This window comes from Nothobranchius furzeri, chromosome 4 (genome assembly GCF_043380555.1).
Source record: "Nothobranchius furzeri strain GRZ-AD chromosome 4, NfurGRZ-RIMD1, whole genome shotgun sequence".
In the NCBI taxonomy this organism is placed as follows: Eukaryota; Metazoa; Chordata; class Actinopteri; order Cyprinodontiformes; family Nothobranchiidae; genus Nothobranchius; species Nothobranchius furzeri.
In genome coordinates, this window is record NC_091744.1 from 82,788,892 (window position 1) to 82,806,040 (window position 17,149).

The following is a 17,149-nucleotide window of genomic DNA, read 5'->3' on the forward strand; positions in this document are numbered from 1 at the left end:
TCCTGCTGCAGAAATATGTAAAAACAGATTTATTGGCCTCTATAATCCTCCGCAGAAACGTGTTGGTTAAACAGATTTGGTCAGAAATTCCTGCATCCCTTCTTTTCTCTTTTTTCATGAACTTTGGCTCGGCCTCTGCAGAGGAAAGTGTCTCCTGTGCACAAATAAATCCACGGCTCTGCTTCTTTTACCTTGATGACATTTGCATTTGTTTGATTTTCTTGTTTTCATTTGAGAAAAGAAGTAAAATGTTTGTCTTTCTTAGAAGGAAACTTTAAACCCCTTTCTGATCACTCGTGCACCGATTGTCTTCATTTGCATCCTGGACATGAAAAAATGTAACTAGAAACAAGTGAATGAATCGAGTTTTTTAAGTTGTTGAATTCTAGATCATCAAATGAAATGTTACAAACAGTAAAAAGAACAACTTTAATCCTGTCCAACGCTCACAGGAAGTGGGCTGAGCCCGGGTCCGTTTAGGCGTCTCGTGCTGAAGCTTAAGAATGTCTTCAAGGAAACTGAGCAGCAAACACAAAACAAAGAACTCTCAGTTTTAGGAAATTCAATCAGAAAGTTTATAAGAAGAAGAAATTATTTTTTATATAGCGCCTCTGACGATAAAAATCACGAGGCGCTTCAAAAGAACGAAAAAATTATTTAAAAATATTTCATAATAAAATTTGGGAAAAGGCAAAAAAGTAGATTGAAAATGTGGAGGAAGCCAAAAAAGAATAAGAAAAGTTCATATGGGATCCAGAAAAATGGAGAGTTGGTAGATGCAGCAGCATGAAGATAAGCTAGTGAGGAAGAAGAGGATGAAGAGCAGGTCAGACCAAAGCCTGAACAGGTGAGATTAAAGGAGACCACTGAGTCCACTGGTTTCAGGCTCATGGGGAGAGAGGTCCAGAGTCTGGGGGCCACAGCAGCAAATGATCTGTCACCTTTGACCTTTAGCCTGGTGCTGCACAACCAGTAGGCTTTGATCACTGGACCTCAGGGACCTGTTGGGGGTGTAGGGACTAAGAAGATCACCAATGTAAGATGGTGCTTGTCCATGTAAGGCCCTATAGACCAGAACCAGGATCTTGAAATGAACCCTGAAGTTGACTGGCAGCCAGTGAAGCTGGAGGAGAAGCGGGGTGATGTGGGTGTGTTTGGAGGACTTGGTCAGAAGCCGAGCACAGGCGTTCTGAACCACCTGTAGACGGTTCAGGGAGGTTCTGCTCAGACACGTGAAAAGAGAGTTACAGTAGTCTAAGCGTGAGGAGATGAAGGTGTGGAGAACTGTCTCAAGTTCAGAGCGGGACAGAATGGGACTCAGCTTAGCAACGTTCCTGAGATGGAAGAAGGAAGAGCGAACAAGAGAACTGACATGAGAATCCAGGGTGAGAGCTGGGTCAAAGGTCACGCCAAGATTCCTGATGGAAGGTTTGGTGTGAGAAGAAAGCTGACCAAGAGGGTCTCTGACTTTGGGAACCAGCTTGTCTGGGGCACAGATGAGGATCTCAGTCTTATCTTCATTCAGCTGTAGAAAGCTCCCAGCCATCCAGGTTTTGATAGAGTCTAAGCAGGTGTGTAACAGCTGCAGCTTAAGACATTTCATGGTGCTTAAAGGAGATGTACATTTGGATGTCATCTGCATAAAGATGGGGAATTGTGGCATCAACAAGTCATCTCTGTCGTGTTTCTCTTCAGTTCAGCACCTAAACCAGGTGATTTCAATCATTGTCAGTAATGCGAAGAAAAGGAGAAGAAATGCTCCCTGAACAATTTCCATCTCTGCATCTATTTTCCTTCTCCTCCTTTTCTTCGCATTACTGACAAGCTTTCATTTCACACAAAGTGCTCTTCCCACCCGATTGGCTGCTCTTTTCCCATGTGACTTCATCAGTTGCTGAGCAGAACTAAACCACGACATGGAGTGGACTCGTTGATGCCTCAATCCCCATCTCTGTCTTCTGCATAAATATGGTAGGAGCTCAGGATGTGCTGAAGAGGAGGAAGAGTAGAGACCCCAGCACAGAACCTTGTGGAACACCATGGACGAGGGAGGTGGTGGAGGACCAAAACTTGGAGACGGCCACAGAAAAGGAGCGCTCAGACGAATAAAAGGAGATCCACTCCAGAGCAGATCCTGATAGGCCTACCCAGTCTCTCAGCCTCTCCAGTAGCAGGTGATGGTCAACAGTGTCAAAGGCTGCAGTCAGGTCCAGCAGGACCAGAACAGAACAGTCCACTGCATCACTGTGAGTCAGAAGGTCATTAGAGACCCTAAGAAGAGCTGTTTCAGTAGAATGAGCTCTACGAAAACCTGACTGGAAACTATTCAATTCAATTCAATTCAAGTTTATTTATATAGCGCCAAATCACGACAAGAGTCGTCTCAAGGCACTTCACATAATAAACATTCCAATTCACAGTTCATTAAGCCAATCAGAAATAATGTGTCCTATATAAGGAACCCAGCAAATTGCATCAAGTCACTGACTAGTGTCAGTGACTATACAGCAATCCTCATACTAAGCAAGCATGCAGCGACAGTGGAGAGGAAAACTCCCTTTTAACAGGAAGAAACCTCCAGAGAATCCTGGCTCAGTATAAGCAGCCATCCACCACGACTCACTGGGGATCGAGAAGACAGAACACACACACACACACACACACACACACACACACACGCACGCACGCACGCACACACACACACACACACACACACACACACACACACACACACACACACACACAATCCTATTGTGGATTAGGAGCTGCTCATTTAGTTTAATGTCAGTCAGAACCAAAAACACACTCATGAGAAACAGTTGTTGAATGTTGCTTTGGACTAGAACTGATTAACTCTGAGCACCAAAACGACTGGATTAAGGATTAGAAATAATCTAGATTTGATATAAAAACACAAAAGAAGGTTTTCTGCTCTGGAAATCAGGAAATTGAAGAATTTTCATCAAGTGGAAGAAAATGCAGAAACAGCTTCCAGCAGGTGGAGGAAAAACAGATCAATCACCATCTGAAAGAAACACCCGCTCAAAATTAACCTGAGAAACCAGCGGATCCATAAAGTAAGTAAATGAAACCGGTCGTCATGGCAGCACCAGGAGTTGTCTGTGGAGTAGAATGAGTGGATGATCTGAAAATGAAATGTTTTCTTTAAATAAAATGTAAAAAATTTTACAGTTAAATTAGCTTTTCTTAATAATTAACGACCCCCCCCCCCCCCGCAGTAAATTTGTGTAAAATCATTAAGCCAAATTAGTTTGAACCACATTAATTTCAGGAATGACATGTCTGAATGTTACAACATCCAATAATAATATTCATTAAAATATTTGGGTTGAAATATAAATATGTTGACACTTAATGGTCTTTAATTAAATACATTCAGCTTACCAAAATAAAAGCAGGGTGAAGAGTTTACTTTAATGAAAGTTTAAAGCTTCATGTTTTTTCATCACGAGGGTCTAAAATAAGTTCAAAGGTGGTAAACATGTAAAAATACTATTAATATTAAAACAACAGTGATGTAAGATAAATGCTTTTCATTTTCTATTCAAACATTGTAATTTTTTTCAGATTTTTCTAAATAAATAAAAACTGCTTTTATCTTTCTTAGAACGTTTGTCTGCTTCCCAGCGACGGTCAGGTGTGTCTGCAGGGTTTTTGTAAGGGTCAGAAACCTCCTGGACACGGTATTTTTGGTGTTTTAGGACTCGATTGCTCCCACACTCGGTCCCAGCTGCTGATCAAGGTCATGTGACAGAACGCTGATAAAACGGCGTCTGCAGCACAACAAACAGTCTGAGGCTGAAGGAAAACCCCGGCAGGTGTGAGCTCTGATTCCTGCTTCCCTCCATAAACACACCACTGTAGCATATGTGGATGCTGCTGAGGAACACACACACACACACACACACACATGCACGCACGCATGCACGCACACACACACACACACACACAGGGTAGAGCAGAGGGATCAAACAGTCCTTTCTCTATTGTTTGGGAGGTTTGAAGGTGAAGAGGAAGACACACAGTCACAGAACAAATGGCTCTTGGCTGCTTTTGCTCTCGTGTTTATTTTACTTGAAAACAAATTTAAAACTCTAAAGAAGTTCAGAACCAGCCTACAACAAAAGGAGTTTTAGGGTTTCAACATGGGACTCCCAAGAGGTTGTATGGATGATGATGTCATCCAAATAGGCGCTACAGTTGTTAATATTTGCAGTTACGTTGTTGATTAGTCTTTGGAAGGTTGCAGGAGCATTTCGCATGCCAATCGGCATTACAGTATACTGCAAGAAAGCGCCTGGAGTTACAAATGCTGAGACTTCTGAAGCAGTGGGAGTTAATGGACCTTGCCAGTACTCTTTTAGATCTATTTTGCTCACAAAAGTTGATTTACCAAAACTATCAATGCAGTCATCTATCCGAGGAAGTGGGTACGAGTCAGGAACTGTTACATTATTATACCGGACTCAACGGTGCCCAAAAGTCCCACATCCACTGATCACACAGGGTCCAGCCGAACTTGGGGGCTCGTCCGGGTTCTCGTCAGAGAACCTGGGACCTCCCGCAGGGACCTCTTCGCTCTCGCTGCTACGAGGTGGATCCAGAAGCCTAGATGTGTCACCCTTGGTAGCCCCACCTCCTGTCATCCCAGCTGACGCGGCTACACCTGCGGTGGACACTGGCTTGGCCAGTCGACATCATCCTAGCGCACAACGTTTTGTGACTCTTAAAAAAACAGTAAAACGGTGAGAAACTCTGGCAGCGAATGAGTTAAGGGGGGCAGTGTTATGTCTGGTGCCATTTATGTTTTTATTTCATTTCTTACTCCTCAGTTTTTATCCCTCTTGTGTGAGAGGAGCTGGTTTGCAGCACCTGGCTTCTCCCACACCTGTCCGGCTCCACACTGAAGTCCCAGCTGGTGGCAATGACAATCGGCAGCTGAATGAGGACTCACTGCATAAAAGCCACCCAGCCCTCATCGTGAAGGAGCAACAGGCTGGACATGTGGACTCTGTCCTGTTGGCTCCTCGGCGTGCTTTTGATTTAATCTCTTTTAGGGGTTTCCCTGATTCGTAGTTATGATGGCAAAGTAGAGTTTATTTTGTTTTACCATTTTAGTTGCCGCCGATTAGTCCAGTTGTGTTTATTGATGTTCCTTGGTGTAAATACATTTGTTTAAGTTAACTTTTAAACACCAGAGCATGTGTCCTTCTTGTTACCCCAGCCCCCTGGACAGCCTGGAGCATAACAGAGAGCTTTAACCCTCTGGAGGCAGGCGTTGCAGGTTAAAACCTACCTACCTGGTTACTCCACATATGTTTCAGGAGCATTTTTTTTAACTCAGAAGTTCCCCTGAAGGATTTAGTCGTTCGTCCTTTTATCCAAACTTATTTTGAGCCTGAGAGGGTAAAATGTGAAGAGGAAGACACACAGTCACAGAACAACTGGCTCCTTGTTTTTTCTGCTCTTGTGTTTATTTCATTTGAAAACAAACTTAAAGCTCTAACAAAGTTCAGAACCAGCCAGAGGTTTTCCTCGGTCACATCACGCCAAACATCTGAAGAGGTCGCCCAGGAGGGACAGTTAACAGCTGCGGTGAACAGGATTGATTTGATCTCTTTATTGTTTTCATTTGAGGAAACGAGTCGTAGATGCAAACGTGTGGTTTAGAGATGAAATCACTGTAGCTTTCTTTTGTTGACAGTTTCTGATCAAACATGATGCCCGAGTAGAAACAAAACAGTTTTCATGTGTTTAACCTACTAAACCCAAACCCACTAACTGGCTGGAACTGGTGTCTGTCATCGCTGTGGAGGACTTCTGTCCCACTCTTCTGTCCTAAAGGTCCTAAACCAGGTGAGTCCTGCATGGCTTTAGATGAGGTTCTAGGTTTGGTTGTCTCTATACCAGAGCACCGTGTGTTGCTTTTTGAGATCTTTTAGCTCACTTCCTGTTGTTGGACACGCTTGCGGAAGCGATTCCTTAACCCTGCAGGTCTGGTGTGGCTGCTGGAACTGGACTCGGCTCCATAAATAATCTGGAGACGGGTCTGGACAGCTGTGCTCACGAAATCCTGATTAGGAAAACTGTTTGGTGTTTTCTCAGATTATTGTTGTCTGATGGTTAAATCTGATTATTAACATTAGATCTAATTTTCACATCTGAAATACATAAAAGTGGTGACAGGTGTGATGTGAAATAGAACCTCTGATCAAATCAGACAGCAGGCGGTGAAATCTGGGTTCAGAATACGGCTCTGTTCATGATCAAGTGGAATGAAGTTATAAATGAATATTGAGCCGGGCAGGAAGATCGGTTCACTCTGATTGGTGTGTGTGTGTGTGTGTGTGTGTGTGTGTGTGTGTGTGTGTGTGTGTGTGTGTGTGTGTGTGTCCTGTTGAAAAACCTTTGTAATCACAAAGAGAATAATTTCCTGTCCTTGATGCTCGTTTTGTCACCTCGGACCGTTATTCCCTTCCCAACAGCATCAGTCACGACCAGACGACCAGGCTAACAGGCAAGTTGGTGCTGCTGATGCAACAGTGCCGAGTCACAGCTGTGTGTGTGTGTGTGTGTGTCAGATGCAGGTGTAATCCAGTCGTCTGTTTCGGTGTGATCAAAGAGAAGCGTGACATTTCCACTTCTACCTGTTTCCATTAATGAAACGCTATCTGGGACAGACACGAGATGTTTTTCTCTAAACGTCCAAACAGGCTGATCACTTTGTCTCCTACACACACACTGGAGGAGACGCTTCACTCACGGTTTGACCTTTACTCAGCAAACGATCTCAGCTGGAAAATAACGTCTGGGGGTCAGAACTGTGGGGGGTAGTCATGTGCAGAGTGTGTTTCTAGTCAGCTGATGAGTGTGTGTTTAATGTGTTTGTGAACCTTGGTGAGAGTTTATAGATGTGGTGCAGGAAAAGGAAAATCACAAAATGCTGACAGATGGCTGGAAAGAGCCAGCCCTGAGGATCGTGTCAGAAATAAACACTGGAGTCCAGTTTTAGTCTCAGTGACAAGAAAGGAATAATTAGAAGAGAGAAGATGAAAACTCACACTTTTGTTCATCAAGAAGGCGTGAGATGTTCGATAAGTTGAGACTGAAAGCAATAACTGATGGCTTTTCCAGCCCTGAGGTTGAAAATATTTCCCTCAACGGGCCAAACTTTTCTAAATCCAGACTGATGAGCTTTTTTTCTCTGAGTCTGGGACAATAAAACGGAGCTTTAATCTGAAAAGCAATTTATCAGCTGCAGCTGAGTTCAAAGAAATGCACAGCTGCCCTCTGGTGGTTCTAATCTGTAAAGCCACCTTTTCAATCAATCAATCAATCAATCAAAGCTTTATTTATAAAGCGCCTTCCGCAACCCTGTCAGGAAGCCCAAAGCGCTGAACATGGTACAGTAGAAGGTAAATATATTGAATAAATCAAAAATAAAAGCAATTCAAATTACAAAATAGGTGAAACATTCTGGTGTAAAACAATGGATTGAGTGAACCAATGAAAACTGTGAAATAAATTCAACATAAAAGAGGGCCAAAATCTTTTAAACCTTTTAAAATGACCCCCCCCCCCCCCAATCTAAAAGAGAAAAGATACTAAGATGTTTAAAGCAGAAATCCTAACAAAAATGACTGATGGGGAAAAATTTACAAAACAAACAAACAAAAAACAATCAAGATTTTTTTTATTTGAATGGTGGGTCTTATCTCTATCTCAGGCCGAAGGTCAGGACTAGCCTAAATTTGCAATTTCTAATGAAAAATGTCAGATAAAAAATATTAGTTGTTATTTCAAGACCAACAAATGCCCGACTACGTCTAGTAAACACACACAGAGGCATTTATACGGGGATGGAGACGTCTTTAAAACACGTTTTTGTTTTAAACACGAAAAGAAGTAACACATTTAGATAAAGTGTCAAAAGAAACTAAACCAATTACACCATAAATGCCCATAACCTAACAGAAATGCTGTTTCCTAACCCATAACCTGTTTTTAGATGTTTTAAGTCAACTGGATGTAATTGGTTGAAACTAATTTTCTTTCTGATTAGTGAACTTTGGAATTTCCTCCAGACCGACAGAGGGCGCTGCTCACTCCCAGCGGGCCTATAGAAGTTTAAATCCGGAAGTAAAACTCACCGGTCAAAAGTAAAGAAACATCCCGTCATTTTTAACATGTGGGGTTTGTTTGGCACATCATTCATGTAAATGAATCAGATATTTTAGTCATTAACGTGGAATTGAAGCAAATATGGGAAAGAAAGGGAAGAACGAGAAGAAGGTGAAGGGAGCGGAGAAAACCGCTGCAAAAATGGAGAAAAAGGTTTCAAAACGATCCAAAAGAGAAGAGGTAACCCCGCAAGCTACACTGCTGTCCGCCAGGATTTGTTCTTTTTAACGTGTTCTTTAATCACAGTTAAACGTATTAATTATTTAGAAAAATGACCAAAAAGACGGTTTTTCCCTCCCAGACTCTAAACATCAGCGATGCGCTGCTTTCTGTTTCCAGGAGGATTTAGAAGCTCTGATTGCGGAGTTTCAGAATCTGGACGCAAAGAAAACTCAGGTTGTGGAGACAACGTGTCCTCCTCCACCACCAAGGTGAGTAACACCAGCTTTACCAGGTGGAAGCTTCAGGTTGGCTCTTTGCGAAGGTTTAAAGTTGGATCAAATCAAAACAAACAGTTGAGTGAAATGCATAAAAGAGTAAATCACCTGGAATTTGTCTGAACAAAGATCACAAAGAGACTTAGGGGTAGGGCTGCACGATGTTAGGAAAACCTGCGATGTGCGATAACTGTGATTAGTGCTGCAATGTCGATATTACTGGCGATAAATAAAAACATAACTCAGGAACTAAAATAATCAAAAACAAAGAAATTTTTTAAAAAATTCTTAAAAATAAGAAAAGCAAAAGATGTGAGGAAAGGGAAAAAAAACAAGAAAAGGCGATCAGTGGATCCCGGGAAAAGCAGAATCAGCAGAACAAAGCTAACTCAGGTGTTTACTAACCATCAACATTCGCCTCGGGGGCGGGACTCTAACCTATGGGAACCCACCCAATTGGCCAAATTGGTGAAGAGCTATTTGATTAGTTAAAAATCATCACGCTTCCGTTTGATTGACAGAATGCATTTTGTGTAGCAAACATCTGAGCTGACCATTCATAGCAACGTTTATCTGCTCTTTGCGATACGCATATTGCGCATGCTGATATCGCGATAACGATATATTTGCGATATATCGTGCAGCCCTACTTAGGGGTGACAAAAGACGCAAACAACAACAAATAAGATGCGTAGTGACATAAATAGCAGTTTTTGGTTAACAAACCAGAACCAGAAACCAGTTTAAGCTGATTTACAGATTATAAATGTGTCCTAACGTTCATCCCGTCTCTGGTGGCCTGTTTTAGGCTGAACGCGTCTCTCTCTGCCCACCCTGAGAAAGATGAACTCATCCTGTTTGGAGGAGAATATTTCAATGGAAAGAAGGTAAAACAGGAAACGCCAACGCTGCTCAAGGTGAACACGAGGGAGTAAAAACAGGATAAAAGCTAAAAAGCAGCTCTACTGGAAAACCACTGGACTTACAACACAACTGGTCTCATCTCTGCTCAACCCCAGCTACTGTGTTAATCTGCATGAATTAGAACGGACATCCGGAACTTTAATGTTTAATCTGAGTTTTTTTAACTCTCAAAACTAAAATGCTTCACAGCCTGTAAAGAGCTGCTGTCTCACACGCTCCTTTGTTTAGTGCTGCTTTTTGACATTACGCAGCTGAAACGGTCTTCCTGGAGCTTCTTGCTAGATAACATGAAATCTTGTGTCTTTATTCAGACGTATCTCTACAACGATTTGTTTTTCTACAACATCAAGAAGAACAGCTGGGTTACATCGGAGATTCCCAACCCGCCTCCGCCCCGCTGCTCTCACCAGGTACAAAGATGACTGAGGTGGTTTTGAGCCGTTTGAGTCGATGTAGCAAAATCATCAAAGATCAAGTTTAACCCTCCGGGGTCCACGGACGCGGATCCGCATCTTTTGAACAGGTCTGATTTGGGACGCTGTAGCAGCAAGACTCCGCCTCCCTGAGTTTCGGTTTCAATTCAGCTTTAAAAAGGAGATTATAAACTACACCCCAGTTTTTAAATTTCTTTAATAGGAAACGTAAAAGCGGAGTTGTACTAAACTAAAAAACGACCTATTTTTAGACAATCTGATAACTTGTCGAAACAGCAGTTTAGTAACCCGTGAGAGGGAATGTACTCGTGAACATAAAACACCCACAAAAACATGAGATCCTTTTGCTGTTGGTGGAAGTCTCACATATTCAGCTGATAAAAAGCATCATTATGTAGCTGAGAGAGAGAGGAAGGCCGCACGAGTAACGAGATGTGCGCAAAAAGGAGCCGCTTTGCGGGGAAAGGAGTGACGCGAATGGAGTAACAACAAACAATTAGACAGATATTGACATAAACTTCATATTTTGGAGTGATATGGACAGATATGTTGTCTCTGCAGTTTAGTAGGCTTTTATTAGGCTTATATAAAGGATGATGAGAAGGATAAATGTCCACCAGGCAGTTCAGATAGTACGGCTGTTTTTTGAACTGGAAGCAGAGGAAGTGGACGGAGACTCGCAGCCGGAGTCTGAGGCAAACAGCGAGGATGTTGATGACGATGTGGCAGATCCATCCTTCCTCATAGAAGAGTTGGGTCATGATGAGGTAGAGCAGTGGTTCCCAACCTTTTTCCCAAGCGACCCCGTTTTTTACCAGTAAAATTTCTGACGACCCCCTCCCATTCTCTCTTCCAGTACAAACATTATTAAGAAATGATAAAACTGTTCAGGAACATTTTAATATGCTTTGATTCAATAGATAACAGTAATTGTAGGCTCCAGTACAGAACAAAGTCATTAACAAAACCAAACAGAGCATAATGTGCTTGACAGTTTGTATTACTTTTCTGAACACATTGTTTCTTGTAAACACTGATAAATCAAGCATTCCTTTCAATAAACGTAAAAAAATACACTGAGCAAAATGTACTTAAATGTGTATATTACTGTTTATACTAGATTATTTACTGTAAACGCTGTGATTAATCAACCAATCCTATCTTTAATGAACTTTTGACACTTAAAAATAAAACAGTGAGCTGAGCAAAATGTTCTTAAAAGTGTGTTACTTTTTCTGTACTAATTATTTCCTGTCTTAATATCAGTAAACTTTTCACTCATGAAAAAAAAGTGAGCAAAATGTAGGCTATAAACAAGTAATAAATGAAGTTTTAACCCCTTAAAGTGGAGAGGTCCTGGTGACCCACTGTGAGGCTTTGGCGCCCCCTTGTGGGGGTCGGGACCCCCAGGTTAGGAACCACTGAGGTAGAGGATGAAGGCAGAGATGCAGCTCCTCGGAGATCCAACAAGAGGAGTGGGCGGCACCGCGCAGCTGTCAGATCTCAATCTCCGCGGCGTGAGACAGAGCCACTCCCCACTCCAAAATGCATGTACATTATTGCCAAATTAATAAAATATGTTTAAATTCAGATAGTCCAGGTTGTCATGAAAAGAATGATACCCCATAAGGCAATATTTATTGTTTTTATTAGAAAATACAAAAGAAAAACCAAAATGAGTCAAAAACGGTGATTTACACCCTGGACCCCAGAGGGATAAATGGCTGAAAGTCGCTTTTTTAATTGTCATAATAATTGAATCCACAAGAGGGCAGCGGCGTCCTCACAGCTGAGCTCCTCTTGTTTGATTGAGTTTTGTGAAGCAACCCCCTTCCTCCCCTTCTGTCTCACCCTCCCTCCGTTCTGTTTTCCTCCCCTCAGGCGGTGGTGGTTCCTCAGGGTGGAGGCCAGCTCTGGGTGTTTGGGGGAGAGTTTGCCTCCCCGAACGGGGAACAGTTCTACCACTACAAGGACCTTTGGGTTCTGCACCTGGCTACGCACACCTGGGAGAACATCAAGTAGGAGCAGAAAAGTAGAGCAGGAATAAATCAGGATTAAGACTCGAATTTGTGTATTTCAAAACAGGAATTTGATGAATTAGCTGTGGATTTATTTCTGTTAATGCAAAATAAAAGCAGCTGATTAATGAGTTTCTGCTTTGCATTAATTAAAAGAGCTGATTTGTTCTTCCAGAGCTCCCGGCGGTCCGTCGGGCCGCAGCGGCCACCGGATGGTCCTCAGTAAGCGGCAGCTGCTGGTGTTTGGAGGTTTCCATGAGAGCACGAGGTAAACAGGGTCACCGTGGGGTCATGCTGAGATGATGAGCGTTTGTTCACCTTTGCCCTTCAGAATGTTTGTTTCTGATAAGCTGCTCTGATTTTTACCCGAAACGATTGTTTTTGTCTGTTATTTTATTCTGTTCCATCATTTTAAAGTAATGAAACTCTTCAAGTTTCTCATCTTTAATCAAACTCTTTCTGTCTTCCAGGGATTTTATTTACCACAACGACGTCTACGCCTTCTCTCTGGACAGCTTCTCCTGGTCGCGCCTCACCCCATCGGGCTCCGCCCCCTCCCCACGCTCTGCCTGCCAGATGACCTCCACACCAGACGGCGCGGGCGTCATCATCTACGGGGGTTACTCTAAAGTGGTACGCGTGCGCCCCCGCGAGCGTCCCACCCAGTCCCGTGGCTCCTAAAGTCTAACTGTTGATTCATTCAGAGGGTCAAGAAGGATGTGGAGAAGGGAACCATCCACTCGGACATGTTCCTGCTGAAGCGAGAGGGGAAAGACGGACAAGGTCCAGAATGAGTCCGGCATCTTTCATCAGATCAGGTGAAGTCCCAGCTGATCCCGTCTGTTTGATCCTGCAGAGAAGTGGTCCTGGTCCAGACTGAGCCCCTCTGGGAATAAGCCCCCTCCTCGCTCCGGATTCTCTCTGGCTGTCGGCCCGGCGGGCCGGGCGGTGCTGTTCGGGGGGGTTTGTGACGATGAGGAGGAGGAGACGCTGGAGGGAGACTTCTATAACGACCTCTACCTGTACGACACGGCGAAGAACCGCTGGTTCCCCGGCGTGCTCAGGGTAAACCCGACTCATCACCGACCAATCAGCCGCCACCAGAAGTGGGGAAAGTGGGTTTGTGAGGAAACGCGCGGTTGTGGTGACTCGCGGGTCGTTACCGGTGATCAGCACAGCTTACTAACATGACGAGCTCAGCTTTTTCTCAGCAGGAGACGATCGGTTTAAAACGGTTTTCTTTTATGTTTACTTGTTCTAAATAAACCTTCTAAACTAAACAAACTAAAACTCTAATTAAAGAGATCTCTGGGGCCTTAAAGAGCAAGTCACCCCCAAATCACTTTTTTATTGCTGATAAACTATATAAAGGAGTGTGTAATCGTGCTACAGACACGTGTCGTCAATAATTTGGCACTCCAGTGCATCTTGGTTAAAATTCAAATTTTCTGCCTACAACTGTCAGTGTTGTGCCGTCGTCAGGGAAAATTCTGCACTGTATCTGAATTTAAATCTGCCACCGCTATTGGCTAAGAGGTATGCTATGATGTCATCTGGTACATTATGATGTCTTAATGCCATTGTGAGCCTGTGTATGTGTGTATTTGTTAGCGGCTCCACCCTCTCGCTCTGCCAAGCAACGGCGTTTGTTGCATTTTTCAGACATGAAGTGGGAGTGAAGTAAGTTTCTTGTGGGGGGTGACTTGCTCTTTAATGATGCAAAGCCAGTTTTTTGTAGAGACATTAACTTATGTTTGAGTGTCTTTGTGTGTTTGTGCTGAAACCAAATGAAACGTTTAACTCATCAAATGATCGATGACGTCAGGTGCGCCGCAGAGGGTCGACAGAGTTTATAAAAAAGCGTAGTTATAGTTTCACAGGTTCATAATCATCTTTTTGTTGAACTTGGTCTGAGCTAAGTGTGCCAAACTCCCCCCGACGTTCCATCGATCCGTGTTCGTGTTTCTGTTCAGGGAGCAAAGTCCGAGAAAAAGAAACGGCGGCGAGGGAAGAGGAGTGCGGGCGAGGGGGCAGAGACGAAGACGGAAGAAGAATCTGCACCTCAAGGACCCACCGAGGTTGTCAAGGAGATCGTCACCGAGGACGGGACCGTGATGACCATCAAGGAAGTGATTCCTGGTCCTCAGGACGAGGAGGAGGAGGAAGAAGATGAAGAAGAGGGTGAAGAAGGCAAGATTACACACACACACACCTGAAAATGAAACCAAACGGGGTGTAAAACTTAAAACACGTTGAAAGAGGAGGTTTTATACTCAGGTGTAGTTCTGTTGAACAGGTTCTGCCTTGGCGCCGACGGTGGAGCCCTGTCCGAGGTCCAGCGCCATGGCAACGTCCCGTCAGGGTAAACTCTACCTGTACGGAGGGATGTTTGAAGTTGGCGACCGGCAGTTCACCCTGAGTGACTTCTACTGCCTGGACCTGCACAAGATGGATCAGTGGGAGGTTCTGGTGGAAATGGACCCAAGTGAGTCACACAGAGACGAGCGGACTCTTTAACGGGGTCGTGGTGGGTCCAGTGTGTGTTTCGCTCGTCCCGACCGCGGAGGAGAGCCAGACGAGTCTGAGGTTTCATCCTGATTTATGATTTTGTCTCCACAGAGACGCAGGAGTGGCTGGAAGAGTCTGAGTCAGAGGATGGAGAGGAGGAGGAGGAGGAGGCGAAAGGAGCAGAAGGGGAGGAAGAGGAGTCAGCAGAAGACAGCGAGGAAGAGGAAGGCAAGATATTAATCAGCATCTTAGCAGATCAGGATGCAGATAGTATCATAATGAGTTTATTAGCTTCATCTCTACGACCCTACATCTGTTTTCATCAGTGGTAATAAATCAGGTTTTTATTATTAACCCTTTAACCTCCAAACCTAGAAACGTCTATAATACACACATTTATGTGTGTATTTTTATTTACATGGAGAAATAAGGGCTAAATATAATGTAATATCCATCCATCCATTGTCTGAACCCACTTGTCCATGTAGGGTCGTGTGGGGGGGTTATCTCCAGCAGTCAATGGGCAATCAGGCGGGGTACACCCTGGACAGAGAGCCAGTCCATCGCAGGGCATAAATATAATGTAATAGTGATATAAAACCATAATACCAATATTAAGATAATAATAATGAGTGTTGTTTCAGTTAGACGTGGAAGCTAAATTATTCTGCCACTAATCAGCTTTTTATGTCTTCAACTTGATGTTAAATGTAAGAAGAATAAAGATGGGGTCTCTAAAGGGTGGTTCTCAGGCCATTTGTGGCCCTCAGAGTGAGTCGGTGCGGCCCTGCAGCTCAGGCTGTTACCTGTATCCCACCTGGTTCCAGCTGGGTCTTCATCCACTCTCGTTAGGCCTGTTCCACTCTCGGAACTTCAGGGGAATTTGACCAGAATTTCCCGGCACGCGTGTGTCTCCACTTCATCGGGCCGGCTAAACGGGACGCTTCCCGGGCCGTTTTCTGGAGCCTCTGAACAGGGTTAGGTACTCTGAAAGGCCCGGAAGAGTCGCTGGGCGGAGCTTTTGGCTAACTCACGCTGATTGGTTGTAACTCAGTAGGAAGTGACATCAGCAGATGCTGTCCAAAACAACCAGCTTTAGTAAAATTAGAAAAGTTGCTGGTGAAGCAGAATGGAAGCAAGTAAACATCATTTGTGCTGCTTTAAAATCCACGTAAAAAAAAACCACCACCGAAAAACGGCAACAGCGGAGAGGATCGGGACATCGCGTCTCCCGGTCACTTTTCCCCTCCCAGAAATGACCCAAAGCTCCGCCTACTTTATCCCTCTGTGTGACTTTGTGGTTCCAGGTGATGAAGAGGAGCACCCGTCGGTGCAGGAAGGAGAGACGGTGACGGACTACCAGGTCCGCACAGAACAGTACTGGATCGGAGTGGCGCGTGCCAACATGGGTCTGGACGCCAAGGACAAAAAAGTTTCCAAAGTTGCCCTTGCGATGGCTAAAGTCTTCTATGAAGACCAGTAGTGGGACTGTAGGAATATATTTTAAACAAACCATCATTTACATAAAAAAAATCCAAGCAGAAACAATAAAAACCTCTAAACTGATCCACTGAGTTGTTTTTTTTTACTCACTTGAGTTCCTTTCTACATTCCCATTTGAATAAATGTATTCACTGATGAAAATGACATAATTTGATGGAGTTGTCATGGTTACCATGACTTTTAGTGACAATTAAGCAGCCAGTGATAATAAACAGGATGGACAGAGAGCAGACACCCACCTGAGCTCTGCGCTGGCTTAAGAGTTTTCCTTTGAACAATTCCCTGTTTTAGGAATATTTTGAAACCTTTTTGATTCAGTGTGTTGGCAGAATTTGTGCCGACGTTTATAGACGTTTATATATTTATAAACTGCTCTCTGGCGCCTCAGCCAATCAGAGACCAAGGCTGCTGACTTTTACAAACTTTTATTAAAATTTTTTTTTCTTTGTGTGTGTATGGGGGGGGGGGGGGGGGCACAAGTCTGGCAGAGAAAAAAATTCTATTAAGGCAGATTTAAAAGAAAGAAAATCTTTTATATAGGGCCTCTCAAGATAAGTCACGAGGTGCCTCACATTCAAACAAAAAAAAGTATTAAAAAGATAAAAAAATGATTAAAAATATGTTTAGAATGAGAAAAACAATTAAATTGTGATTAAAAGAAACATAAGGAAAGGGAGAGGGAAAATGAATAGAAGAGAGGTCAATCAGTGGAATAAGGCAGAAGCATGGAGAGGGTGGTGATGAGCCTGAACAGGTGAGTTTAAAGGAGACCACCGAGTCCACTGATCTCAGGCTCAGGGGGAGAGAGCTCCAGAGTCTGGGGGCCACAGCAGCAGATGATCTGTCACCTTTGACCTTAAGCCTGGTGCTGCACAACCAGTAGGCTTTGGTCACTGGACCTCAGGGCCCTGCTGGGGGTGTAGGGGGTAAAAAGCCTACAATGTTAATTATAAGTGGAAAAATATGAAATGTGGAAAAAACTTCATGTCCTTAAAGTTTACGTTCATTTTCACTGCAGAACAGTTATGTAACATTAAAGCAGAGTTCATAGCAAACAGGCCACCAATTCTCACAAAAATATTTTGCTAATATTACATTCAGAGTTGAATATTGTTCATCCAAA

At 43.5% G+C, this 17,149-nt stretch overlaps 1 protein-coding gene across 1 annotated transcript; it reads left to right on the top strand.

Annotated features, from left to right (window-relative positions):
• Positions 1–8,155: 8,155 nt before the first annotated feature.
• On the top strand, positions 8,156–16,089 carry klhdc4 (kelch domain containing 4). Its single transcript, XM_070550712.1, has 13 exons — positions 8,156–8,382; positions 8,542–8,633; positions 9,448–9,526; positions 9,875–9,973; positions 11,879–12,015; positions 12,191–12,283; positions 12,486–12,648; positions 12,720–12,798; positions 12,872–13,080; positions 13,989–14,205; positions 14,312–14,500; positions 14,635–14,751; positions 15,831–16,089. Exons 1-13 carry the CDS (start codon positions 8,284–8,286, stop codon positions 16,004–16,006), a joined length of 1,749 nt encoding a protein of 582 aa, XP_070406813.1. The 5' UTR covers positions 8,156–8,283; the 3' UTR covers positions 16,007–16,089.
• The last annotated feature ends 1,060 nt before the right edge of the window (positions 16,090–17,149 follow it).

Excerpts from the sequence above, each read along its gene's own strand:
- klhdc4 (XM_070550712.1), top strand. The coding sequence starts at position 8,284 with ATGGGAAAGAAAGGGAAGAACGAGAAGAAGGTGAAGGGAGCGGAGAAA. Across the intron at positions 12,284-12,485 it reads GGTTTCCATGAGAGCACGAG|GGATTTTATTTACCACAACG; the intron begins GTAAACAGGGTC and ends TCTGTCTTCCAG. Across the intron at positions 13,081-13,988 it reads GGTTCCCCGGCGTGCTCAGG|GGAGCAAAGTCCGAGAAAAA; the intron begins GTAAACCCGACT and ends GTTTCTGTTCAG.